At 40.1% G+C, this 27,592-nt stretch overlaps 1 protein-coding gene across 1 annotated transcript in view; it reads left to right on the top strand.

The window, feature by feature from the left end:
• LOC309973319 (S-adenosyl-L-methionine-dependent tRNA 4-demethylwyosine synthase TYW1) overlaps positions 1 to 23,987 on the top strand; it is a 203,826-nt gene extending 179,839 nt beyond the window's left edge. Inside the window, exon 16 of the mRNA XM_082857504.1 lies at positions 23,929 to 23,987. Coding sequence (XP_082713630.1) covers positions 23,929 to 23,934 — 6 coding nt within the window. The 3' untranslated portion in view covers positions 23,935 to 23,987. The remainder of the gene's footprint in view (positions 1 to 23,928) is intronic.
• Positions 23,988 to 27,592: the final 3,605 nt, after the last annotated feature.

The raw sequence follows: 27,592 nt of genomic DNA, 5'->3' as shown, positions 1-27,592 counted from the left end.
ACATGCTTTGCGGTGTGGCCAAAAGGAAAAAAATGAGAAAGATAGTTTTTAGCCTATATTTTCCACTTAAATTCATTATGCACATTTTCTCTATGCCATCAAACATTCTCTAAAAACCTGTTTTTAATGACTGCGATATATATATAACTGTATATTCTAATATCTGCCTGTTGCTAGATATCTAGATTATTTCTTACTTTCCTCCATTAAATATGAATACTGTTCTTCCCTTCCCTTTTTCTCTTTCCTTCTCATATTCTATTTCCTTCCTCTGTTTCTTTCCCTGCTCTTTCCCATCTTGCTTCCTATCCTAGTATAAGGATGGCTTCACCCAGCATCCAGGGAAGCAGGCTGGCGAGGGGAAGAGGGGTGCTGTGGAGGCCCTCATGGGGTGCCACATGGAGGACTCGATGGCAGTGTACTCAGTGACTTTTGCCCCCATTTCTGATTACTTCAAGTGTGAACTTAATGGGTCCAAGGGGCTTCACTTTTAAGGCTTTTCAGATCAGTTGTAGGATATCATACATCCGTGTGTTGGGGATCTGTCTAATGATATCTGACTAGTGTTACTCCTTAGACCCTTGCCAGTATGACTGGTTAAAAAAAAAGTCTTTGATTACCAGTAAAGTTCAAAGTTCTTTAGCCAAAAAATAGTATTTCTTCTTGTTGAATTGTCAGAGCATGTCTTTCGACCATTCTTTAAAAATTGGTGGGTTAGTATTTTACATACTGATTAAGAAGTAATTGATTTTGAAGGCTATTGATCCTTTGTTTCCTTAGACATCTTTTTCTCAGTTTGTCAGTTTCTCAGTTTCTCTTTGCATTTTTAAATAAGTAATCAAAAGATTTTTAGTCAAAATATGTCTTTTAAAAGTAATGTGTCCAGTTTTCCCAGCACCACTTATTGAAGAGGCTGTCTTTTCTCCATTGTATATTCTTGCCTCCTTCATCAAAGATAAGGTGACCATATGTGTGTGGGTTAATCTCTGGGCTTTCTATCCTGTTCCATTGATCTATATATCTGTTTTTGTGCCAGTACCATACTGTCTTGATTACTGTAGCTTTGTAGTATGGTCTGAAGTCAGGGAGCCTGATTCCTCCAGCTCCGTTTTTCTTTCTCAAGATTGCTTTGGCTATTCAAGGTCTTTTGTGTTTCCATACAAGTTGTGAAATTTTTTGTTCTAGTTCTGTGAAAAATGCCATTGGTAGTTTGATAGCATTTGATAGCTATACCAATTGATAGCATTCAGTTGGTAGCATCAAATCTGTAGATTGCTTTGGGTAGTATATAGTCATTTTCACAATGTTGGTTCTTCCAATCCAAGAACATGGTATAAAACTGGACAGCTACGTGTAAAAGAATGAAATTAGAACACTCCCTAACACCATACACAAAAATAAACTCAAAATGGATTAAATACGTAAATGTAAGGCCAGATACTATAAAACTCTTAGAGGAAAACATAGACAGAACACTCTATGACATAAACCACAGCCTACCTCCTAGAGAAATGGAAATAAAAACAAAAGTAAACAAGTGGGACCTAATGAAACTTCAGAGCTTTTGCACAGCAAAGGAAACCATAAACAATATGAAAAGACAACCCTCAGAATGGGAGAAAGTATTTGCAAATGAAGCAACTGACAAAGGATTAATCTCCAAAATATACAAGCAGCTCATGCAGCTCAATATCAAAAAAACAAACTACCCAATCGAAAAATGGGCAGAAGACCTAAATAGACATTTCTCCAAAGAAGATATACAGATTGCCAACAAACACATGAAAAGATGCCTAACATCACTAATCATTAGAGAAATGCAAATCAAAACTACAATGAGGTATCACCTCATGGTCAGAATGGCCATCAACAAAAAACCTAGAAACAATAAGTGCTGGAGAGGGTGTGGAGAAAAGGGAACCCTCTTGCACTGTTGGTGGGAATGTAAATTGATACAGCCATTATGGAGAACAGTATGGAGGTTCCTTGAAAAACTAAAAACAGAGCTACGATATGACCCAGCAATCCCACTACTGGGCATATACCCTGAGAAAACCATAATTCAAAAAGAGTCATGTACCACAATGTTCATTGCAGCACCATTTACAATAGTCAGGACATGGAAGCAACCTAAGTGTCCACTGACAGATGAATGGATAAAGAAGATGTGGCACATATTTACAATGGAATATTACTCAGCCATAAAAAGAAACAAAATTGAGTTATTTGTAGTGAGGTGGATGGACCTGGAATCTGTCATACAGAGTGAAGTAAGTCAGAAAGAGAAAAACAAATACCGTATGCTAACACATATATATGGAATCTAAAAAAAAAAAAAAAGGGTTCTGAAGAACCTATGGGCAGGACAGGAATAAAGATGCAGACGTAGAGAATGGATTTGAGGACATGGGGAGGGGGAAGGGTAAGCTGGGACGAAGTGAGAGAGTAGCACTGACATATGTACACTACCAAATGTAAAATAGCTAGCTAGTGGGAAGCAGCTGCATAGCACAGGGAGATCAGCTCCATGCTTTGTGACCACCTAGAGGGGTGGGATAGGGAGGGTGAGAGGGAGACACAAGAGGGAAGGGATATAGGGACATATGTGTACGTATAGCTGATTCATTTTGTTATACAGCAGAAACTAACACACCTTTGTAAAGCAATTATACTCCAATAAAGATGTTAAAAAAATAATAATGTCTACCTCTTTGATATTAAATAAAGGATTAAATAAGGCAATAAAGAAAAAAAAGTAATGTGTCTTGAATTAGATATATCGAATCCTGAACAGGAAAAAAAAAAAACATTAGTAGAAAAACTGATGAAATCAGAATAAAGTCTAGAGTTTAGTTAATAGAAATGTACCAATGTTGGCTTCTCAGTTTGACAAAAAGTCCCATGAAAATGTAAGATGATGACATTAGGGGAAACTGGGTGAGGGCTATATGGAAACTTTTTATACTATCTTTGTAATTTTTCTGCAAATCTGAAATTATTCCAAAATAAAAGTTTATCAAAAGCAAGCAAAAAAAGTCACCTTTGAATTATTTTTACTTATACTTTTTTCACTATTTTTAGAAAGTTTTTGCCCATATAGTAATCATGAATATAGTCATCATATTTTCCTTTAATGTTTTCATGTTTTAAGGTTTAGAATTTCATTTTACAATTTTGCCTCTGTGGAGTTTATTTCAGTGTATCTAATGAAAAAAAGGTTTAATTTGATATTTTCTCATATATGTAATTGCTTTCTCTAAAACAATTCATGATGTAAGATATCCTTTACCACTGATTTGATATGCTTCACATATAAAATTTGTATGTGTGTGACTTTATATGCTTCACATATAAAATTTGTATGTGTGTGACTTTATATGTTTCACATATAAAATTTGTATGTGTGTGACTTTTGGTTACTGGTCAAGAGGAAGTAACAGGGACTGGATTTACCCACTTGCCTGAAACAACCAAAAATTGGGCAAAATATCCAAAATATATTTTTATATAATAATATAAAATCAGACAAATTATATGAAATAATGACTCTTAAGACAGTGCAAGCAGGCAATGAATAATGGTAATCTCTGAAAGACAGGAAACAATGAGATGAGCCCCATCTTGCCCCAGCTTGTAGCCTAAGGAGAGCTTCCAGGCCGTGGTGCCTGGAGGGAAAACCAGGCAGAGCCCAGTAGCCTCCTGGCTTGAGGATACAGTGCTGGGGGTCCAGAGAGACTAAGATGTATAGAGTTTTCAGGGCAGGGTATTGGAGAAAAGAGAGCTGCATAGAGAGAAAACGCCCGAGATCTGCAGAGGGTGCTTAGTCTTTAGCTGAGTTCCAATCGGAGGAACGACTTGGCATTGAGAAAGAATCCTTTGAAAAGAGAAGCAGGAATAATCCTCAGAGTTCAGACAGGAGCAGAAAGAGTTCCTGTTCCCACCAGCCATAATAGCACTGGACAGAGTACTAGGAAGGTGAGGAAAATGGAACAAAGAACATATGGGATAAATAGAAAACAAGTAACAAAATGGTAGAATTAGATTCTACCATATCACTAATCACATTGAATATAAGTAGTATAAACACCTTTTAAATTAAAGAGCATATACAGGTACTCTTTTAGTTAAAAGGCAGAGATGGTCAAATGGGACAAAAAATTATGATCTAACTATATCCTGTCTTCAAGAAACCCACTTTAAATATAAAGACACACAAATAAGTTAAAAGTAAAAGGAAGGAAATAAATATACCATGCCAACTCCAACTTTTAGAAAAGCTGAATAGCTATGTTAATATCAAACAAAGTAGATTTCAGAGCAAAGAATATTACCAGAGATAAAAAGGTCATTTCATAACGATTAAGAGCTCAATTCATTAGGAAGACAAAATGATCCTAAACACTTATGCATCTAAAAAGAGCGTTTTGAAATATATGAAGCAAAAACCAATAGCGGTGCAGACAGAAGTGGCTGTAACCACCATTGCAGTTGGATATTTCAACAATCTTCTCAATAACTGATAAAGCAAGCAGACAGAAAATCAGTAAGGATGTAGAAGAACTTAAACAACATTATCAATCAGCTTGACTTAATTGATATTTATAAAACACTCCATCCAACAGCACTATAGGGGAGGAAAAACTCCCTTTGACCCTTTTAGGTTCTGTGGCTGGCCTAAGAATTAAACTGACATAAGGAAGATAAACAGGAGAAAAGCGTACAGATTTATTTAACATTCTTCCATGTAGATGGGAGTCTTCAGATGGGAAATGAAGACCTGAAGAAGCTGTTAAGCCCCAAAGCTTTTATACCTTTTTACACAAAGAACACTGAATTGTGTGAATGTGACAGGCAAAGGGGCTTGGGCTAGGGGCAGTAAATTGTAGAACAGGGACCAGAGAATATATGAGGAAGCTAGTGGAAGGTAAGGGTTATTTTAGTAACTTTGTTTGTACAGGTGCATTTTGGCATTGACTCCCAGTCTCTGATGATAAGAATAGTCTTCTCTTCCTGGTGCAGGGAAGGTGCCTTTCTCATGGGAAACTTTATGCCTGCCTTTATGTAAAAAGGGGGTCAGAGAGCCCTTCTTATCTGCTGTGTCTCAAGTGCCTTCAGCTCAAAATAATCAATAGGCCAAAGCAGCATGTTTTGGGATGGCAGTTCTGAACGCTTGCAACAAGAAAATACACATTCTTTTCAGAATAGACCATATTCTAGGCCAGAAGTTTGATACTTTCAAAAAGATGCAGTTAATACAAAGTATAGTCTCTGATTACAGTGGAGTTAAATTAGAAATTTATTACAGAAAGATATCTGGAAAACCCCAAATATTTGGAAACTAACACATTTCTGAATAATCCCTGGGTCAAAGAAGAAATCAGAGGAGAAATTAGAAAATATTTTTGAACTGAATTAAAAGGAAAATAAAACATATCAACATTTGACATTCTAAGCAGAGCTTAGAAGGATATTTATAATAATAAATGCTTATAATCAGAAAAGAAGAAAGGCCTAAAACCAATAATTGAAAGTTCCACATCAAGAAATCAGAGAAAGAAGATCAAAATAAACCCAAATCAAGCAGAATGAAGGAAACAGTAGGGAAAATCAATGAAACTAAAACTTCATTCTCTGAAAAGATCATTAAAATCAACAAATTTTTCTCAAGGTTGGCAAAGATAAAAGAGAGAAGATACAAATGACTAATATCAGAAATGAAGGATGGGACATCATTACACAACTCACACAAATTTAAGAAATAAAAAGGAAATAAAAAATCTTTACACCTGGGAATTCCCTGGCGATTCAGTGGTTAGGACTCTGCGCTTTCACTGCCGAGGGCCTGGGTTCGATGCCTGGTCAGGGAACTAGGATCCCACAAGCCATGCAGCACAGCCAGAAAAATAAAAAAATAATGTATAAGACAAATTTACCTGATATCAAAATATATGTTAAAAAATTTTTATACCCATAAATTTGATAACCTAGATGAATGGACCAATTCCTCCAAAAACTACAAACTACTAAAACTGAATCAAGATGAAATAGATACTCTTAATATTCCTATAACTATTAAAGACATTGCATTTGTAGTTCAAAACTACTACTAAATTTAGTCCAAAAACTAAATTCCCAGTGTATTAGTTTGCTAGGCTGCCATAGCAAAAGCACTATAGACTGGGTGGCTTAAACAGCAGAAATTTGTTTTCTTACAATTCTGGAGGATAGAAGTCTGAAATTAAGATGTCAGCAGAGTTGGTTTCTTCTGAGGCCTCTCTCCTTGGCTTGCAGATGGCTGTCACAGTTGGCCATTTTCTCGCTGTGTCTTCTCATAGTCCTCTCTGTGTGTTTCTGTATCCTAATCTCTTTGTGTAAGGATACCAGGTATATGGGATTAGGGCCCACTCTAATGACCTCATTTTATCTTAATTACCTCTTTAAAAATCCTATCTCTAAATAAAGTCGCCTTATAAGGTGTTGGGGGTCAGAACTTCAACATACGAATTTTTAGGGGATACAATTCAGCCCATATCACCAGCCCAGATGATTTCAGTTGTGAATTCTACCAAAACTTTAACGGAGAAATAACACCGATTCTATAAAATCTCCCAGAAAATAGAGAGGAAAACTTCCCAAATAATTTTATAAGGCTATCATTATCCTAGTATCAAAACCAAATAAAGATAATACAATAAAAGAAAACTACAGAACGATATCCCTCATAAACATAAACATACTAAATGAAATATTAGTACATCAATTTCAGCCATATAAAAAAGAATAATAGACCACCATCAAGTGGGCTTTATTCCAGAAATGCAAGGCTGGTTTAGCATTCAAAAATCAATCAAGGTAATCCTATTAACAATCTGTGGGGGAAAAAAAACACATGATCATATCAATTGGTATAGAAAAAGCATTTAACTCAATTCAGTACCCATTTGTGAAAACACTCAGCAAACTAGGAATAGGAAGGAACCAACTTCCTCAACTTGATAAAGGACATCTACAAAATACCTACGGGTAATATCATACTTTATATTGAAAGACAGAATGTGTTTCCCCTAAAATTGAGTACAAGGGAGGAATAGCCACTCTTAACACTCCTGTTCAACATAGTACTGAAAGTCTTAGCCAGTGCAATAAGTCAAGAAAAAGAAGTAAAAAGCATACATATTGGAAAGGAAGCAGTAAAACTGTCCACATAATTATCTGTGCAGAAATTCCACAAAATCTATAATAAAACTGCTAGAACTAGTAAATGAGGTTATTAGCAAGGTCACAGAATACAAGGTAAACACATAAAAAATAATTGTCTGTCTATATATTAGCAATGAATGATTGAAAACAAAAATTAAAAACATAACACAATAGCTCCCCCAAATAAAAATTTTAGCTGTAAATCTAACAAAACATGTACAAGCTTTGTATGCTGAAAAGTGCAAAACAGTGATGAAAGAAATCAAAGACAAATAAATGGAGCAGCATACCATGTTCATGGATTGGAGGACTCAACAAAGTAAAGATGTCAGTTGTTCCCAAATTGATCTAGTATGTGTAATAAGGAATTCTGTGTCACCCAAAGAGAGGTCTAGCCATTGTCCCTGGCTCACTTCTAAATTTTGGCATTTCCCAAGTGTCTGTTATTCATCATGGGCCCTTCAGATCACACCTGATAGTGTATGCTATTGAAGTTATTTGTGGTAGGCTTCTTGGACCACATGATATGAGCCCAGTATCTGGGGTGGGGGGTGGTGTTGCTGGAGTTGAATTCAGTCACGTGGGCAGTGAATCAGTCAGTCATGCCTACGTAATGAAACCTCCATAAAACCTCTAGACATCAAAGCTCGAGTGGACTTACCTGGTTAGCATTTGTGTGTGTGTATTGTTACACATCATGGCTCAGAAGACATAACATCATCCATGACTCCACAGGGAAAGGATGACCCATCTTAGACTCTGCCCTATGTGTTTCTTCCTTTGGCTGGTTCTAATTTGATCATTGTACTATGGTTCCATTGGGGGAAGCTGAGTTTTAGCAACTTTGATGTAATCTAAAATTATTTCAAAGTGGAAAGAAAAAGAAAAAAGCAATTAGATCTTTAATCCCCACTCCCACCCTTCTGTATAGCCCATAACTTCCTTCCTCTACTTGGCAAAGGCCAGAGGTTTATTATCAGAGAAGTGGGTATGGGTTGTAGTGGATGGGGGCCACTAGCCCAGCTGAGGCAGGTGAACTATACCGAAATAAAATGATTATTTATATTCTGAATACAGAGACCCACCCCCAGTCCTCTTCCGTACTAAGCCCCCATATTCAGACAACCTCCCGCTGACAGTCCCAACCAGACCAGGGAAAAGACTTAAAGATCCTGACACTGGGTATTTCCAACGAAATGGCCCCGTCAGACCATCTTCCATGCAAGGCCACAGTCTGTGGGTTCACGCATTTCAACCAGCTGCTTAGTCCTCAAGTTCTGTAAACATGAGTAGAACACCAAGTACATCAGGCTAAGGAAATGCTCTAATGTGAAAAATTATTATGCAAACAACTAGCAAGCACCTGGGAGGAAACAGAGACAATTCAGGAACAAGAACACTTTAAAAAGAACAGTCAGTGATAATCGCAGAGAAGTAAGAGAGCATAATACGTTCATTAAGCAAGAACAGATGCTACTTAAAAAAAGTGTGGGGGGGAGACACAGAACAAAAAGGAACACCTGGAAATTAAAAGCAATGATAGAAGACATGACAAATGCAATAGAATGTTTGAAAAATGAAATTAAGAAACCTCCCATAAGGTAGAGCAAAAGGAGATGGAAAATAGGAGAGAAAAGATGAGAAAATTCAAGGACTACTTGAAGCAGTCCAATATCCGAAGAATGGAAGTTCTAGAGATAGAGCACAGAGAAAAAGAAGGATGTATATAAGGAAATTAACAGATCCAGAAATTTCTCCAGAACTGACGCTACAAATGAAAATAGACCCACACCATGGCCATTCATTCATTCATTCATTCGTCCGGCAACAGGTACTCTGTCCTCACCTGGACTTTCCTGTGCATGCATGGGGAAAGAGAGATCTCTGGTCTCTCTTCTTTTTCTTCCAAGGACATCAGTCCTATCAGATTAGGACCCTACCCTTATATCACCCCGTTTAACCTTAATTACCTCCTTAAAAGTCCCATCTCCAACACAGTCACATTGAGTGGCAAGGGGTTACGGTTAGGGCTTCAACATATGAGTTTTGGGGAAACACAATTTAGTCCATAACAACTCCCAGCATTGATTTCATAGCAAAATTTATTTTTGGCACATATGCACTTTTTAGATATAATAACATGTGCAGCTACTTATTATTTTATTAACTACTGTTATACGTTTTGAGTCAGTGTCAAGTCTGCATCAGTCAGAACGTCCACAGTGCAGTAAAAGAGTAATCGTGCTTGTCACAAGCAATTTCACAAGTACCCAGTTAAAGTGAGGGGAGAACAAAGCTATTTTTGGACATGCAGGGTTCTCAAAATACAGCTCTTCTGCCCACACACCCCTTTTCGTTGTGCTATCAGAGAGTACACTCCAACAAAATGAGGGAGACAACCAAGAAATACCAAGAACTGGTACCCAGGAAACAGGGCATCTGATCCAGGAGAGAGGTGAAGGGACTCCCCAGAATGATGATGCAAAGGGGTCCCACACTGATGCCTGTCATCCGGGCCAGAGGGCAACAGGTCCTCAAGGGAGCAGGTCAGGAGACACTGGAAGAAATTATGATTTTTCTTATTGGACCTAGTTTTTATGTCATTTCATAATATTAGACATCTTAGTAATCAACTGTCTTCAATGCCTGGGATAAATTCTAGCGGGCCATGACTCTTTAATGTACGGTTAGATTTGGTTTGCCACTGTTTTATTCTGTATTTGTCATTGAGGTTTGGGTAGACTTTTCCTCATTTCTATTGCTGTTTGGTTTCTCAGATTTTGGTGTTAGGGTTCTAGCTTTTTTCCCCCTTATCTTTGTATAGCATCAAAATCATTTATTTGAAAAGTATAAGGTGTTCTTGTTTAGGACATTGGACTAAATCCACATTTTCCTTTCCTGTCCCCTAATTCCCTTTGAAATGAGCATAAAGAAGTACAAGGAGATATGTAGGCTCGGTGGGAATTTAAGAATGGAGAGAAATCTTAGCTGACCAGAGATACTGAGGATCTGCTGGAGGATTCTGCAGCCTTGATCCAAGAGATGCTGGAATCGGGGGGTTCTGCCAGGCGCCCCAGAGAAGTCTCAAAGCCAGAGTGCGGGATGCTAAACAAAGGGGGAGAGGGCACAAATCCAGGTACAATCTCAAGGTTGGTCTGTGGAGTAGCTGCAGCATGGTAGCCGGTCCCCTGCCCTGCCCTGACCCTTGTGTGTGCCAACAGCAATATCCTGCCTGTGGATTTCATTCACCCAAGACTTCATTGACTGTCAGATCCACCATCTTTTTAGGTAGCATTAATGAAATGATGACACAATGTTTTCTTAAGACTTAGAATTCATATTTTTAAAAATTTTTATTGAAATATAGTTGAATTACAATGTCATGTTAGTTTCAGGTGTATAGCAAAGTGATCAAGTTATTATATACATTATATATATTATATATATTCAGAATATATATATATTCTTTTTTAGATTCTTTTCCATTATAGGTTATTACAAGATATTGAGTATACTTCCCTGTGCTACACAGTAGGTCCTTGTTGGTTATCTATTTTTTATATAGTAGGGTGTATATTTCAATTCCAAACTCCTAATTTATCCTCCCCCCCTCCCCTTCCCCTCTGGTAACCATAAGCTTGTTTTTTACATCTGTGAGACTTAGAATTCTTATTTTTATACCTACACAAAGATTTTTTAGAATTTTTAGCAATAGATTTTTAAATCATATCTTTTTGTTACACATACATGAAAAGAAAAATATAAGTGAAGTGATTGAGTAGAGGATTGATTCTCAAACTGGAACATACATCAGTATCACCTGGAGAGTTTGTTAAGATACAGATTGCTGGGCCCCACCCCCAGAGTTTCTGATTTGGGAGGTCTGATTCAGTGGAACCCCCACATTTGCATTGTTACAGGTAAAGGCGATGCTGCTGGTCCAGAAGCCATACTTCGAGCACCGCAGCATGAATGACTAATACTTCACATTCAGAGTTCACTCTTCTGAATCATTTTTTTAACTCAAAGTCATTAGTGTGCATGATTTTCCCACAATTTTATGAACACTTAAGAGCATAGGTGGTGCAGTATTGTTAATAAGAATCCATTAAAGAATAAGGGCCATTGGTGCTGGGCTCCGGCTGCTTTTGCAATTATACAGAGCCACTTTTAAAAAATAGCGTTATTGAAATGTAATTTACATAATATAAAATCCATCCATTTTAAAGGTACGATTAGGGCTTCCCTGGTGGCGCAGGGGTTGAGAGTTCTTCTGCCGATGCAGGGGACACGGGTTCCGGGAGGATCCCACATGCTGCGGAGCGGCTGGGCCCGTGAGCCATGGCCGCTGAGCCTGCGCGTCCGGAGCCTGTGCTCCGCAACGGGAGAGGCCACAGCAGTAGAGAGGCCCGCGTACCGCAAAAAAACAAAACAAAAAAAAAAACCAATAAAACAATAAAGGTACGATTAGCATATCTACAGAATTAGTCAAACATTGTCACAATGTAATTTGAGACCATTCCTGTCAGTCCAAAAGAAAGCTATAGATTTGCCTTTCCTGGACAGCCAGTATAAATGGAGCTACACACTATGTGTTCTTTATGTGTTTGGCTTTTTTTCCACTGAGCGTGTTTTGAGTTTCATTCATGTTGTAGCTTGTATCAGTACTTCATTCTCTCTTTTTACCAAATGGTATTCCGTCATACAAATGTGCCATATTTTGTTTATCCATTTACCCGTTGAGAGACATTTGGGTTTTTTCCACTTTTTGACTATAAGAATAATGCTGCTATGAACATTCGAGTACAAGTCTGTGTAGACTTTTTCATTTCTTTTGGAAACGTACCTAGGAGTGGAATTCTGAGTCATATGGTAACACTGTGCTTAGCATTTTGAGGAGCTGCCAGACCCTTTGGCAAAGGGGCTGCACCGTTTTACATTCCCACCTGCAGTTTATGAGGGCTCTGATTGCTCCACATCTAAGCCAGCAATTGTTATTATCTGTCCTTTTGATTGTAGCCATCCCAGTGAGTATGAAGTAATATTTCATTGTGGTTGTGTTTTGTGTTTCCATGATAACTAACGATCTCAAGCATCTCTTTGTGTGCTTATTGGTCATTTGTATCTTTTCTTAGGACAAAGAAGAGATCGTTTGCCCATTTTAAAATAATTTAACTTTTTATTATTGAGTTGTAAGGGTTCTTCAAATATCCTGGGTACGAGTCCCTTATCAGATATATGATTTGCAAAAATTTTCTCCCATTCTGTGAGTTGTCTTTTTACTTTATTAATGGTGCTGTTTGGAGCATGAAAGTTTTAAATTTTGGTGAAGGCCAACTTATCTATTTTTTCCTTAGTTGCTTGTGCTTTTGGTGTCATAGCTGAGAAACCATCGCCTAACCCAGGATTATGAAGGTCTTCTCCTCTGTCTTCTAAGAGTTTTAGCTCTTACATTTGAATTTTTGATTCATTTGAGTTAATTTTTGTTATAGTGTCAGGAAGTAGTCCAGATTCATCTTTTTTCATGTGACACACGATTTTCCCACCACCATTTGTTAAAAAGGCTATTCTTTTATTATTGAATTTTCTTGGAATCTTTGTTGAAAATCAATTGACTGTAAATGTAGAGATATATTTGGGGGGGTTATCTCAATTCTCTTCCATCTATCTATCTATCTATCTATCTAATCTTTATACCAGTACCACTTACTGGCAAAACTTACAGCACTAACATTGTAACAAGTTTTGATATCAGGAGTTGCAAGTCTTCCAGCTCCTGGGTCTTTTTGAATTTTCATATGAATTTTAAAATCAGCTTCTCAATTTCTGCAAAAAATCCAGCTGAACCGGCCCACTTTTTATTCTTGCTTTTGTGAATGTTGTTAAACATCTCTTTCATTTCATCCACTCTCTTTGTCCTCAGCCCATTGCTTTCTGTAGCTTAGGTGGTCACGTTTTTCTTATAAACTGTTAACACTTGTTTTGGAAGTATTGACGCAGGCACCTTTAATATCTGGGTGGGTTAGGGGCAGGACAGGCTGCCTCTCCTAATAAAAAGACTCAAGAAAAGTTCTTATTTTGCCCTAGTGATTTGAGGTGTCACCTTTATCATACATGAAAATTCCACATGTACTTGCATTTATTTCTGGATATTCTGTTCTTTTCCACTGGTCTATTTATCTATTCATGTACTAACACTACACTATTTTAATTATCAAAGCTTTCTAGTATATTTTAATACCAAATAGGACCAGTTGCCTTTCAGTTTTTATTTTGTGGTCATTTCCAGGTTATTACTGAATGCTTATTTTTCCAGATGAAGTTTATTGTCATTTAGTGATATTTTCTTTGTTACCTAATGTTTGATAAGTTCTGGTCAATATACCACGTGTGCTTGAGAAGATGGATTTTCTATTATCAGAGGTGAAGTTTGATACACATCCATAAGGCCTATGGGATTTTAAAAAATTATCCTATTAATTTCTTTTAGATCCTTACTTATTTTTTGTCCACTTACCCAGCGTCATTGAGCAGGTGAGACTTATCCAAGGGATGCTTCAATCCTGATGACTTTGGGATTTAGCCTTTTGTTCCATCAGTGAGATTTTCACTGGTTCCTGCCGTGGTTTGTGGAATCTCATCTTGATACCCTGCTCATGCAGCCCCCTGCTGTCCTTGCAGTTTTTCTTAGATTAACACTATGAAGCTTGGCTTCTTTTTCCTTCTACATTCCCATCAATTAGTTGGAAGCTTATTTTCCTGGCAAAAAAATTCATGGTGATCGTGAGTAATGGTTTAATATCACTTTTGTCATTTTCTGGTATGTACTTGGATCTGGGGATGATGGAGTATCTTGGGATGTGATACTGAGACACTGTCTGGGACAGAGTTGTGCTGAGGATTCTGGAGACAGTCATGGGAAGATAGTAGGGGAGGAGCTCAGAGGTTTGGGTATAAGGGTAGCCTGGAAAACATTGGACAAATGCTTGACGGAAGTGAGGTTAACTTCACGCCAGCCCCCTTCTGTTTCTCCAGGTTTGCCTTTGGCACATCTGGTTCCCACGGAGACCTCTAGAAGACATGCTGGGAGGAGAGTGAACTCCATGGCTATTTTAGTGGATTTTCACCCCCCTACCCCCAGGCCCTCTAGGGTCCCTCTACTCAGCAGTCAGCAGAGACTGGCAACTGGTGATAAAGAAGACTGGCATTTCTTAATGCCCCAAAGACCAAAGCTCTTGGGCACTGGCCCTCCGTATCCTCAGCTCCCAGCTGCTACCCCTTTGTAACCTATTTTCTCCTACAAAGTGCCTTTTGTGAACTTTTTCCCTGAATTTCCATATAGAGGTGGCCTGGAGTGACTGGTGTCACCTCTGGCTTTCCTTCCATGACCTTAGAGCTACGGGGCGAGACCCTGCACACTCCACATGTGTGGGGGAAGAGGTAGAGGGAGAAAGGGAAGCCCCGTGAGCTCTTCTGGGAGGGAGCAGGAAATTCGTTTGCAGTCAGAGGGAAAGTAATCTGCAGTACCAAGTGAAGACCTGTGTGATGAAAGGAAATCATGCTGCCAACCTTGAACCAGTGATCCCGGATGACATGCATTTTTACAAAGCCTGTGTTTCGATCCACTTCAAAGGACTCACTGGAGTTAGTTTTGTAAGTTTCCCAATCCATCAGCCAGCTGGGCTTGTGGAATAATGTTTCATCTTGAAAACAGATTTATCAGGGAGAGGGTAAGAAGAATCAAAGACACAGGAGATTTATGACCCCACCCCCCGCCCTGGGTCAAGCAGAGCAATCAGTTTGCCATCATCACTTTAACCTTTCTGTTGCGGGAGTCTCGGCCTGGGCCTCAATCGTGGAGTTCATCCTGGTGTGGAGGTCTCCCCACTTGGGACATGGACACGTGCGTGAGGGAAGGAGACACCCTAATGGCGACTCGGGACACAGCAGGACAGCAGTCCATTCGCCTTGTGTTCCCCCTTTTCTCCCCTTTGTTTTTCTCTGTTTTCTTCTTCCTCTTCATCCCCTCTATGGGTGACTTGATTTGTTTCTAGAACTCTTGGAAATGGGAGCGGTAACAAAAAATTTGAAAAAAAGTTTTTGTGCAATTCTCAGGGAGCCACTGAGAAACCAAGACATTTCCACCTTGACCGACGGCCTCGGTCCAGCACTAGCATTTCCAGCACATCCTCAGCTCTGGCCGTAAGCCCTCAGAGATCCTCGCAGCACACGGGATGATGCTGAGATGATGCGTGCGAACCCAGGAACCCAGGATGCCGCGGAGGAGAGCAGGACTGTTTCATTTAATAGATGCGGAGGCAGACTCAGAGAAGGTTACTGGTGTTGAATTAATCGGTTTTCAGGAGAAGTCATGATAGAAACAAAGTATGGGAAGCTGGAAATAAGAAGAACGAATGGAAAGGAACTTAGCAAACTGGAGAAAGCGGAAACTCAAGCTTGCAGAGGGGAAAGGCTAAGTGTAACATGGCGGTGCCTGTCTGAACTCCAGAGGCCACAGGCATCTCTGAAAGTGGAAATACAGCTTGGGTTCAAAATAGGAGGGTTGCTGGAAAGTCTCTAAGGAGAAGTTGAATCTCCATGTCCTCCCCAGCACCCTGCAGCTGTGGTCGACTCTGTCCACCTTAGCAGAACCTTGCAGAGCTCTTCTTTGGAGAGCTTGATCTAAGTGGAATCTGGACTCCGGGGCACTGGGCCAGGGTACTGCAGGGAAAACGGGGATTAAGTACAAATGAACACACCAAATGGTATAGCGTCCCAGTCCTTGCCTTCCATCTGCTGCTTAGAATAACTCATAGCCAGAGTTATACATTTATATACAATTACTGATAGATGTAGAAAACAGGCAGATGAAATAACGAGACAATCATGATTAACTCCAAGGTGATGTTGCATAAGGGAGAAATTGTTTCCGTAGTACACCACTCAGCCATGAATAATACTTACATAGGTTCTGAATATTGATTTCACCCAAAATTATAACAATATGCGGGAAGGTTTATAAGAAAGTTAAATCCTCATCTTCCATATTAGGAAGTCAATAGTTAATACTTAAAACTAAACAATCAAGAAATAAGATAAATATGCCATTTTCTAATGTGAAAATGGTGCAAAATGGTGAAAGTATTTACTCTGTGGAGGGAGGATGGGGGAATTTATTTTAAAGTTTTGAATGTGAATAATAGCAGTTAATAAGACTTGATAAGGTGGCTGAATTATAATTATAATATGTACTATATACAATATATGTGTAAACCCACACATACATAAAAGGTTATAGGGTGGAGAGGCTGTCACAGTTTGAAAAATATGTTAAAGTGCTCAGATGTTTAGGAAATTATACCTTATATTTTCAGACCTTAATCATAAAATGTTCTCAAGGTTCTAAAGCCAAACATCTATCATCACGGTATTTAAATGAAATTCAGCAAGGAGAAGGTAGTATTTTGACCACTCCTTCCCAAAGTTATAAGGTTTCTTCCAACAGTACAGCAGGAAAATACATTTCAGTAATTGTTAAGTATGTAACTCAAATGAAGCTTGAGGCCCTGAGTACAATGAAGAGACAATAGTCAGCAATTAAAAGTTTTTTAATTCCAATGTTTACTTATTTAAAGAATATTATAGTGGGTTTATTTATAACCCACAGCCACTGTTCTTAGAATGTCTGTTCCTTTCCACTGAGGCTCCCTCTCACCTCTGATTTACTTGAGTCAGCTAACCTTAAAACCCTTGATTATTCACCCTTTACCCCAACTTATCTCTAAGCATTTTACATCTCCAGTCCTGGTGTCTTTCTACCCATTCTCCTGAATTCACATCATCAAAGCTCTTCTTGGAAGGTGTGGGCAGAGAGGAAAGACAAAATTGTCTTCAGCAGGTAAAAGAGAAGAGAGAGTCCTGAGACTATTAATTAATGAATTTCATTCTCATCACAAATGCCAATACTTATTATTAACAAATTCCCCATTTTGATAAATAAGTAACGTGGTAACTTAGGTATCGTTCTTTTGAATGTTTTCGTATAAATATTCTATGAAATCATGCCTGTAAATTATTATTTTGATAAAAAATGATTTCAAGAGAAATTGACTCATACACAGTGACTCTGCAATGGAAATCACTGGAAATTTTTAACGAGAAGTTTTTAAACGTAGAAATGCACAAGGAATAAATAATAACACCGGTGCCTCACCACCCAGAATTAATATATGCTAACAAGTTTTCATGTTCACCACCCAGAATTAATATATGCTAACAAGTTTTCATGTTTGCTTTAGGTATTTTTTTATTTTAAGAAACAAGAAGTCAACCATTAAATTAAATAAATAAGGAGCAGACTCAAAAGATTTGAAGAGGTTATATAAGCAGAGGAGGGGGTTAGTAGGGAAAGGAAGGTAGGAAGGAGCAGAGTGTTATGAAAGTGAGTCCATGAGGCCCACAGAAGAGAGGCACAGAGAGGTATAGCTGGAAACTTACAGCAAAATTCATAACTGATGGTGACTTTAATGTTAAGTGAATAAAATTAGTCATAACTAATTTTCAAATGAATAAATGGCACTATTTATATAAATTTATTTAGAAAGAGGGGGAGTTGAGTAGGAAAATCATATATTTAGTTTCTATAGGAAAACAACTTTTTTTTCTCGACGTGTTCAAGTTGTTTTGATTAAAAAAACGAAACTCTGGAGAGCAGGCTTTATTATATGAAACTATATCTTCTTGGATGATCTGTTCATTGCTTGCTTAAAGCCATATCTAGGAAAAAATCATTCCTTTTAGAAGCAATTATTCTTGTAAATTTGCCCACATATTAACCATTTCCAATACTCCTCATGCCTTTTTGTAGATTCAGATTTCCAAGACAATTATTTCCCTTCAACTTAAAGAACTTCCCCTAGCACTTTTTGCAGTGCAGGTCTGTTGGCAACAGATTACCTCAACTTTGATTTACCTGAAAATATCTCTTCGTTTTCAGTTTTGAAGAATGGTTTTTACTGGGTATAGACTTCTGAAGTGACAGTTTTTTTCTTTCCACACATTAAAGGCATTATTTCATTGTCTTCTGTACTCCATTTATCGGAAGAGAAGTTGCTTGTCAATCATTCCCCTGTATATGATACCTCATTTCTGCCTGGCTACTTGTAAGATTTTCTATTTCACTTTTATTTTTATCTGTGATGTGGCTAAGTGCAGGTTTTTGTTTTGTTTTGTTTTGTTTTGGTTTTGGTATTGATTCTTTTTGGAGGCTTGTTAAGCTTCTAATATATGATGTTTGATGTTTATAATTAAGTTTGGAAACATTTTGGCCAATATTCTTTCAAATATTTTTTATTCTCTATTCTCCTCTTTTCTCTTGAAACCCCAATTATACATATATTAAGATGTTTAATATTCTGGCTCTATTTGGTGTTTGATATTGAGGTTCCATTCGTCTCTTCTTTAAATACTTTACTCTCACAGATTCTTTTTGGATAATTTCTATTTATTTCTCTTTAAATCAATAATCTGTCTTCTTTTTTCCCCCATGTGATCATCTGTTAATCTCATGCTATTATTTTTTTTAAATTTTTTCATATATTGTATCTTTCAGTTCCAGGGATTCTACTTGGTACCTTTTTAGAGTTTTTGTATCTTTTCTGAGATTCTCTGTCTCTTCCTCCAGTATATCCATTCTTCTCATAAAACCCTTTAACATATTTATCACTTAAAGTCCTTTCCTCCTAAATCCTAAATGTGGATCTTCTTTGTTGACTGCTTTTTTTCTTTTGACTTGTCATCACATTTTCTTATTTCTTCATATGTATCATGCTTTTTTATTGTATAGACATTGTGGTTGATTCATTGTAGAGAATCTGTTATCTTCCTCTGAAGAATGTTGGGTTTTGTTCTAGCAGATCCAGCAGATCTGCTGTCAGATCACCTGAATTTTGTGAAGGCTTGGTTTTAGGCTTTGTTAGGGTGGGTCTATTTGAATTTTGCTTTTAGTTCTAAGGTACAGCACTTAGTCCTGGGATGTGCTTCCTAATCATAGGGCATGGCCTTTTTAGAGTTTTGTTGAAAAGCTTGAAGTGTTTACCAAACTCCTCTAATTTGGAGAGACTTGAACTCTAAAGTGTGCCTTTCTATTGAAATTTCTGCCCAGCGTTCTCCGCCTTCCAGCTATACTTTTCCTGTGGGCTCATTAGAGTCTCTCCCTGTGGATATGCATTTACAAAGTGAGCAAGGACTTGAGGGGGTATCCATATATAGATTTTTGGCCCCCTCCTTTCCCATATTTTCCCCACCTCTCAATTGCAAACTTCTCTGGCAGCTCCAAACTCTCATCTCAGATTCTCCAGCCTAATAAGACTGCTCCTTTTTGCTTGGACTCCAGTCCTCATGCTCCAGGCAGACTGGGGAGTGCCTTCAGGAGAAAAGCTGGTTAAATGTGAGTCTCACAGAGTTTACTTCTATTCTTTCAAGGCTTGCATCCCCCTAATTTCTGCCTGCTTTTGGTTACTCTCTGAGGACATTATACAGTTATTTGAATATTTTGTCCATAACTTATAGTTGTCAGCAAGTGGGTTTCATCTGATACAAGCTACCCTGCCATTATCAGAGCTGGAAGAAAAAAGAATTGATAAATAAAGTAGTCATGTCTACCGTCACTACTTCTATTCCATATTATAATGGAGGTCTTAACAAGTACAATAAAACTAGAAAAAAGAAAAGGTATATGAATTAGAAAGGAAGAAACAGAACTTGAATGATTTGCAGATGATATGAAAATCCAAAATAATCTATAGAAAAAGCCTTTATAATTACTATAATTAGTAAGAGTTAAGGAAGGATGCTAGGTATTAGAGCAGTATTTTAAAAATCTGCTGCTTTCCATCATTCAGCTTCAGGTCTCTTAAACTATACTTTAAGAACATGAAAGATTTGTCTCAGATTTGGAGCAACTTTACCATCCCAATTCTTGTTCACATTTATCTGCTTTCTTGAAGCAATCTGAGTTTTGTTCTCTGTTGTTTGCTACCAGAAGAGCTTTGGCAAAAGAGAAGAGATTTCTCTGTGATCAGATATAGAGAAGATGGACAAGGGGTCCCTTGCTCATAGCGGGTGGTGTGGGCCTGCTGGAGTTGAGTGAGGAAGCTAAACCAAAAATGAGCTCTTTGGAGGCAAAAACTGTATCTTTTTCACTGCTGCACCCCCAGCTGCTAGCACACTGGGTCTGATGCTGACTAAGTCAATGTCTATTGGTGGAACATGGTTGCTCTTGATAAGTATTTGAAGGTCTCACATAGAGGAGTAACTGACTCAACCTGCAGAGGACGTCAGTGCCATCTGAGGACAGAGTGATCAGAGTTGGAGGACCTTGAACTCCTGCCCAGAAGGATTCAGGCAGTGGTTGAATGAATACCTGGTAAAGGTTTAAAGAAGGGATTCAAACAGCAGCTAAGAATTTGTACTTTGACCTTCAGGGTGGAAAATGGAAGAAAAACTGAATAGTATTGTGGTAGCCAGCCTCTGAGATGGCCCTCAGTGACTCTTGCCTCCTGGTTTTCATGTCCTTGTGGTCCCTCCCACATTGACTTGGGGCTGGCTCTGTGACTGATAGAATATGGTGGCAGTCATGTAGGTGACTGACTAAGACCAAGTCATAGAAGGCATTGCAGCTGTTAGCTGAGTCTCTTATATCATTCACTCTGGGGGAAGCCAGCCCTCAGGTGTTAAGGACACATAGAGTCTTGTGGGAGGCCCATGTGGAGAGGAACAGCCTTGCCAGCATCAACTTGCCAACTCTGGGAGTGGGCCACCCAGCAAGCATACTCTTCTGCCCCAGTCAAACTTTCAGATAATTCCAGCCCCAGCTGATATCTGATTACAGCCCCCACAAGAGACCCAGAGCCAGAACGACTCACTGAGTTGCTCTTGAATTCTTGACCCATGAAAACTTTGAGAGATAATAAATTACTATTATTGTTTTAAGCCACTCAGGGTTTTTGGGTGATTTATTACACATAACCTTTGAGATTTGGGACTGTGGGATCTCACTCCAGTTCTCTTTCACTAAGGATCTATGCTGTTTTTACATTTTATCATCTCCCTCTGGGTTGCCTTTGACTTGCCACCAGAGACAAGTGTTCTGGGCAGCATCCCAGTCAAGGATCTCCTGGAGGACAAGGATCATTGCCCCATGTTTGTATTACTATTACTGCTAACTCAATGCCTACACAGTGTAGGTGCCCTTTAAATTGTTTCTGAATAATGAACAAATAAAGGTGAGTCTGTCAGAAACAGGTCCTCTGGCTCTTTGGTGTCTCTTCATATTCTTCTGATTTTTAGTCTTCCTGACATACTACTCAGCAGAGGGCAGGACAGTGTATCCCTAAGATGCAGGAAAATTCATCTGTTGAAATAGGGAGTTTTCCCAAATTCCACAGCTCTGTTATTTTGGGGATAATTGCTTCTTGCAATAAGCCCCAGATTGATATATTACCAGAAAACTATACCCACAAAGCACAGCTAAGCATTTCTGAAGCTGAGGTATCTAGTGACTGTTGGTGCAGGTACACAAATTGATTTACCTCATCTTAGAAATAATACAATGCCACCTCCATTAGCACACAAAAAGTTTGGATAAATAGAATTTATTTTCATTCTGATTTCCAATAGTAACCAAAATGTTTGAGGATGGCCCAGAAAGCCCTGAAAGATCCAGAAAAGATGCTGTAAGAACTATGAAAAGAAGAATTAATCCAGAGCATAAATGAACCTTGAAAACATTATGTTAAGTGAAAAAGGCCAATTACAAAGAACCACATATTGTGACTCCATTTCTATGAAATGTCTAAGATAGGCAAATCTGTAGAGACAGAAAGTAGATTAGTGGTGGCCTAGGGCAGGAGAAGATTGGGGAGCTGGGGGGTGACAGCTAAGGGATGAGGAGTTTCTTTTGGGGGGTGATAAAAATGCTCCAAGATTAGGTTGTGATGATGGTTGTAAAATTATGTGAATCTATTAAAAACCATTGAATTATATACCTTTAGTGAGTGAATAGCATGGTATGTGAACTATATCTGAAAGCTTTAAAAAATAATTAATGATGTGCAGCTAAATTTTTATATTCGTCTCGTTTATCCATCCAGTTTAGTCTCTGAAAATATGTTAGTCATCAGTGATGGAGATGATGACTTTCCAAGGACCAAACATATCATTGTCCAGACATCATGGATAGCACCCATGTAGAGACATGTCTGTTCCAGCACTTGGCAGTCAGTCTATTTTCTGATCATTACCATGGTTTTTGTGAGGGGCTCATCTGTTGTTCCCATTCACAGATAATGACCAGGCTGGGAAAGAAGTCAGTGTTCTCATTCTCATCACCAGCCCCACTGCTGGAGCCATGGAGACAACAACTGGAGGTTGGCATGGTGTCTTCTAGCCCTGCTGCCATTTGTTTGGGGTCTGCAAGAGCAGCCCCAGGACAAGACAAGTAGGAAGGCTTTGCTTCCAATTCTTACCCAACTGGCATCCAAGATCTGCCTTCTTCCAGTTTGTACAATGGCCCCTGTAGTAAGCACCTTGAGGAAGGTGGCACTTCCCAGAACCAGTAATCTCAGCAATTTGAGGCAAAACAATATCCATCTTTGGAGGAAGCATCCCTGGCTAGAAACTTGGAGGCTTGGCTTCTAGTCCTGGCCCTGCTATTTGAATCGACCTAAATCACTCCCTGAGTTCTCGCTGACCTTGGGTGTGTCAGTAAATCAAATTTCATACGGGAATCAATGCTTAGAACTGTAAGGTCATCCTCAGTTCTAAATTCCACGAGCTGTTGGTTTACCCTCTTGGCGACAAACGTATTTCACCTGTTGAAGGCCGACAGAAAAGGCAGTGGATCTCCACTTGTCTCTTTCCTATTTGCTGTCTCTGCTGCTTGTAATTGCCGTAGTTTGAAGAGCTTTGGTTACTTTGCCTACTGCCCAGCCAAGGTGTCTGAGCCTTTGTGCCCCCCAGGAGGGGTGAGGCCGGAGGGGTGACAGGGCTCCAGAGAAGCTGCCTTTGACCGCTTGAGCCCTTTATTTGGTCTCCATGGTTTGCCCCATATCTCAGGCAAGGGATATGGGGCAAACCATATCCCAGTGTCACATAATGGGATTCTGCCCATTATGTGACATTGGCAGGAAAGGAATGTAACTTAGAGCATCTTGGATGGCATAGTGCTTGAAAGAGCACCTCAGTGTTTTCTTGCTACTTGCACGTAGTGATGCTTGGTGTTCTTTCAGGGTCTTTGGTCACTTAGAGAGAGGAAAACAACACAGTTGTCTTCAGGGATGCTCCTTTCTAGTCCTCTGGGTCCCATTATCCCACTGGTCCCCATTGCAGAGGTTCCTCCAGCAGAAGAATGGTTTGCACGCAGCAGGCCTGAAGACCCTTGTGAGGAGCCTCATTGAATAGGCCTAGATGGAAAGAACCCTTGTCGAGCTGCCAAGCTGTGATTCAGCGTATGTAATACATGTTCATCGTACAAAATATGGATGATACAAGCAAAGAGAAGGAAAAAGTTACCCATAGTCTCACTGCTTAGAAGCCACAGTAATCAATCATTTCCCATTTTTGAGCATTATTTTAAGGACTAGGCACTCTGCTGTGTAATTGCAAACATTATGTAATGTAATTTTCACAACACCTCTCTGAAGTTTGTGCTATTATTTCCCTCTGCAGAGATGAAAACTGGGGTTTAGAGAAGTTAGACAACATACCCAAGGCAGCACAGCCGGCAAGTGGCAAAGCTGAGATGAAAATCCAAGCCTGGCTGACTCCAGGGTCGATGTCGTATGTAATCTAATTTCCTAACGTTTTGTAGTCTTCTCTGCCAGTCTTTTTGTCTGCACAGTTTTTGTATCTTTTTATCCTTGCATAATCATGGTCCTGCTGGGTTTTCTGGGGGTCTTCTACCTGCCAGACCCCCAAGCCCTCGGGGGTTCTTGGCTGTTGGATCTCTGCAGAAATCCACACCCTAGAAACCGTTTCTGGAGGACTCTAGTGCACTCTACCAATGTGGCAGGTCTGTTTCTGTTTGGCAAGGAGAAGACAGAGTCTCTTTTTCAATCTTTCTTCAGTCCTTAATCTCTTAAAGCTTTACTTGCAATTCCTTTGTCTAAAAAGCAAAGACCAAAGAGAGTTACCTGTGTCTCAGATGATCTCCACGGGCTGGTCCAGAGAGCCATGCCAGGAGCCAGGAGGGCTGGCCACATGTGCCAGCTCAGGCATGTGTGGGCTCCCCAATACCTGAGGCGTACAGTAAGGACATTGGGGTACACATCCCGGCAGCCCTGGGATGGGGGAGTGTTGAGGAAGGGTCTGTGTGGGGCCCCTGCAGGGAATGCAGCCAGATTCTACCTCATGAAACTGCAAACGTCCCTGCCCAGGCAGGGGGCTGCAGTTTGGGGCTGCAGCATGGACACAGCACCCTGTACAGGGCATCTCTCCACCAGGCCTTCCCTCCCATCCTCACTGACTCCTGGAGCTCGCTCTATCGCCACCCCCCACCCCCGTGTCTTTTTGTTCCTTCCAGTTTTCAGGAACATCAAATAAAGGCTCTTTCGAGAGGCTCCCTTGAGGCCAACAGCCAAGAAACCACATTTTGTTCTGCCGTTCCAGCAGACGAGCAGGCTTGATGGGATTTGGCCCCTTTAACAGAGAGAAGCTCTTCCCTGAGATTAGACTGTTTTGGGCCTGATCCCTCAACTTCGTAGGACATCAGGCTTAAGCCATGAGAAAAATATTATAAAGAAAAAGTGAGGGAGACCTTCAAGATGGCGGATGAATAGACGTGTAGATCACCTTCCTCCCCACAAATACATAAAAAAATACATCTACATGTAGAATAACTGCTACAGAACACCTACTGAACGCTGGCAGAAGACCTCAGATTTCCCAAAAGGCAAGAAACTCCCCACATACCTGGGTAGGGCAAAAGAAAAAAGGAAACACAGAGACAAAAGAATAGGGACGGGACCTGCACCTCTGGGAAGGAGCTGTGAAGGAGGAAAAGTTTGCATACACTAGGAAGCCCCTTCAATGGCAGAGACGGGGGTTGGCAGGGGGGAAGCTTCGGAGCCACGAAGGAGAGCGCAGCAACAGGGGTGCAGAGGGCAAAGCAGAGAGATTCCCGCACAGAGGATCGGTGCCGACCGGCACTCACCAGCCCGAGAGGCTTGTCTGCGGGGCGGGCGGGGGCTGAGAGCTGAGGCTCGGGCTTCAGAGGTCAGATCCCAGGGAAAGGACTGGGTTTGGCTGCATGAACACAGCCTGAAGGGGGCTAGTGTGCCACAGCTAGCCGGGAGGGAGTCTGGGAAAAAGTCTGGAACTGGCTAAGAGTCAAGAGACCATTGTTTCATAGTGCGGGAGGAGAGGGGATTCAGAGCACCGCCTAAACGAGCTCCAGAGACGCGCGCGAGCCGCGGCTATCAGCGCGGACCCCAGAGATGGGCGTGAAACCCTAAGGCTGCTATTGCAGCCACCAAGAAGCCAGTGTGCAAGCACAGGTCACTATCCCCACCTCCCCTCCCGGGAGCCCGTGCCGCCCGCCACTGCCAGGGTCCCGTGATCCAGGCACAGTTTCCCCAGGAGAACACAAGGCGCGCCTCAGGCTGTTGCAACGTCATGCTGGCCTCTGCCGCTGCAGGCTCGCCCCGCATTCCGCATTCTGTACTCCTCCCTGCCCACAGCCTGAGTGAGCCAGAGCCCCCTAATCAGTCGCTCCTTTAACCCCCTCCTGTCTGGGCGAAGAACAGACACCAGGGGGCGACCTACACACAGAAGCAGGGCCGAATCCAAAGCTGAGCCCCTGGGAGCTGTGCTAACAAAGAAGAGAAGGGGAAATCTCTCCCAGCAGCCTCAGAAGCAGCAGATTAAATCTCCACAGTCAACTTGATGTACCCTGCAACTGTGGAATACCTGAAGAGGCAACAAATCATCCCAAAATTGATGTGGTGGACTTTGGGAGCAACTGTAGACTTGGGGTTTCCTGTATCTGACTGACTAGTTTCTGATTTTTATGTGTATCTTAGTATAGTTTTTAGCTCTTGTTATCATTGGTGGGTTTGTTTATTGGTTTGGTTGCTCTCTCCTTTTTTTCTTAAAATTACTTTAAAAACTTTTTTTATTTTAATAATATTTAAAAATTTTTTACTTTAACAACTTTTTAATTCAATTTATTTTATTTTATTTTATTTCTTTTTTTTTTCTTCCTTTTATTCTGAGCCATGTGGCTGACAGGGTCTTAGTGCTCTGGCTGGGTGTCAGGCCTGAGCCTCTGAGGTGGGAGAGCCGAGTTCAGGACAATGGTCCACCAGAGACCTTCCAGCCCCATGTAATATCAATCGGTGAGAGCTCTCCCAGAGATCTCCGTCTCAACACTGAGACCCAGCTCCACTCAATGACCAGCAAGCTCCAGTGCTGGACACCCCATGCCAAACAACTAGCAAGACAGGAGCACAACCCCACCCGTTAGCAGAGAGGCTGCCTAAAACCATAAGTTCACAGACACCCCAAAACACACCACCAGACATGATCCTGCCCACCAGAAAGACAAGATCCAGCCTCAGCCACCAGCACACAGGCACTAGTCCACCAGGAAGCGTACACAACCCACTGAACCAACCTTACCCACTGGGGGCAGACACCAAAAACAAGGGGAACTATGAACCTGCAGCCTGCGATAAGGAGACCCCAAACACAGTAAGATAAGCAAAATGAGAAGACAGAGAAACACACAGCAGATAAAGGAGCAAGGTAAAAACCCACCAGACCAAACAAATGAAGAGGAAATAGGCAGTCTACCTGACAAAGAATTCAGAGTAATGATAGTAAAGATGATCCAAAATCTTGGAAATAGAATGGAGAAAATACAAGAAATGTTTAACAAGGACCTAGAAGAACTAAAGAGCAAACAAACATTGATGAACAACACAATAAAGGAAATTAAAAATTCTCTAGAAGGAAACAATAGCAGAATAACTGAGGCAGAAGAATGGATAAGTGACTGGAAGATAAAAGAGTGGAAATAACTACCGCAGAGCAGAATCAAGAAAAAAGAATGAAAAGAATTGAGGACAGTCTCAGAGACCTCTGGGATAATGTTACATGCACCAACATTCGAATTATAGGGGTCCCAGAAGAAGAAGAGAGAAAGAAAGGGACTGAGAAAATATTTGAAGAGATTATAGTTGAAAACTTCCCTAATATTGGAAAGGAAATAGTTAATCAAGTCCAGGAAGCACACAGAGTCCCATACAGGATAAATCCAAGGAGAAACACGCCAAGACACATACTAATCAAACTATCAAAAATTAAATACAAAGAAAAAGTATTAAAAGCAGCA

This window comes from Leucopleurus acutus (assembly GCF_964270905.1).
Source record: "Leucopleurus acutus genome assembly, chromosome: 16".
Taxonomy (NCBI): Eukaryota; Metazoa; Chordata; class Mammalia; order Artiodactyla; family Delphinidae; genus Leucopleurus; species Leucopleurus acutus.
The sequence above is the reverse complement of the archived record's forward strand: the minus strand, read 5'-3'. Positions and strand labels throughout refer to the sequence as shown.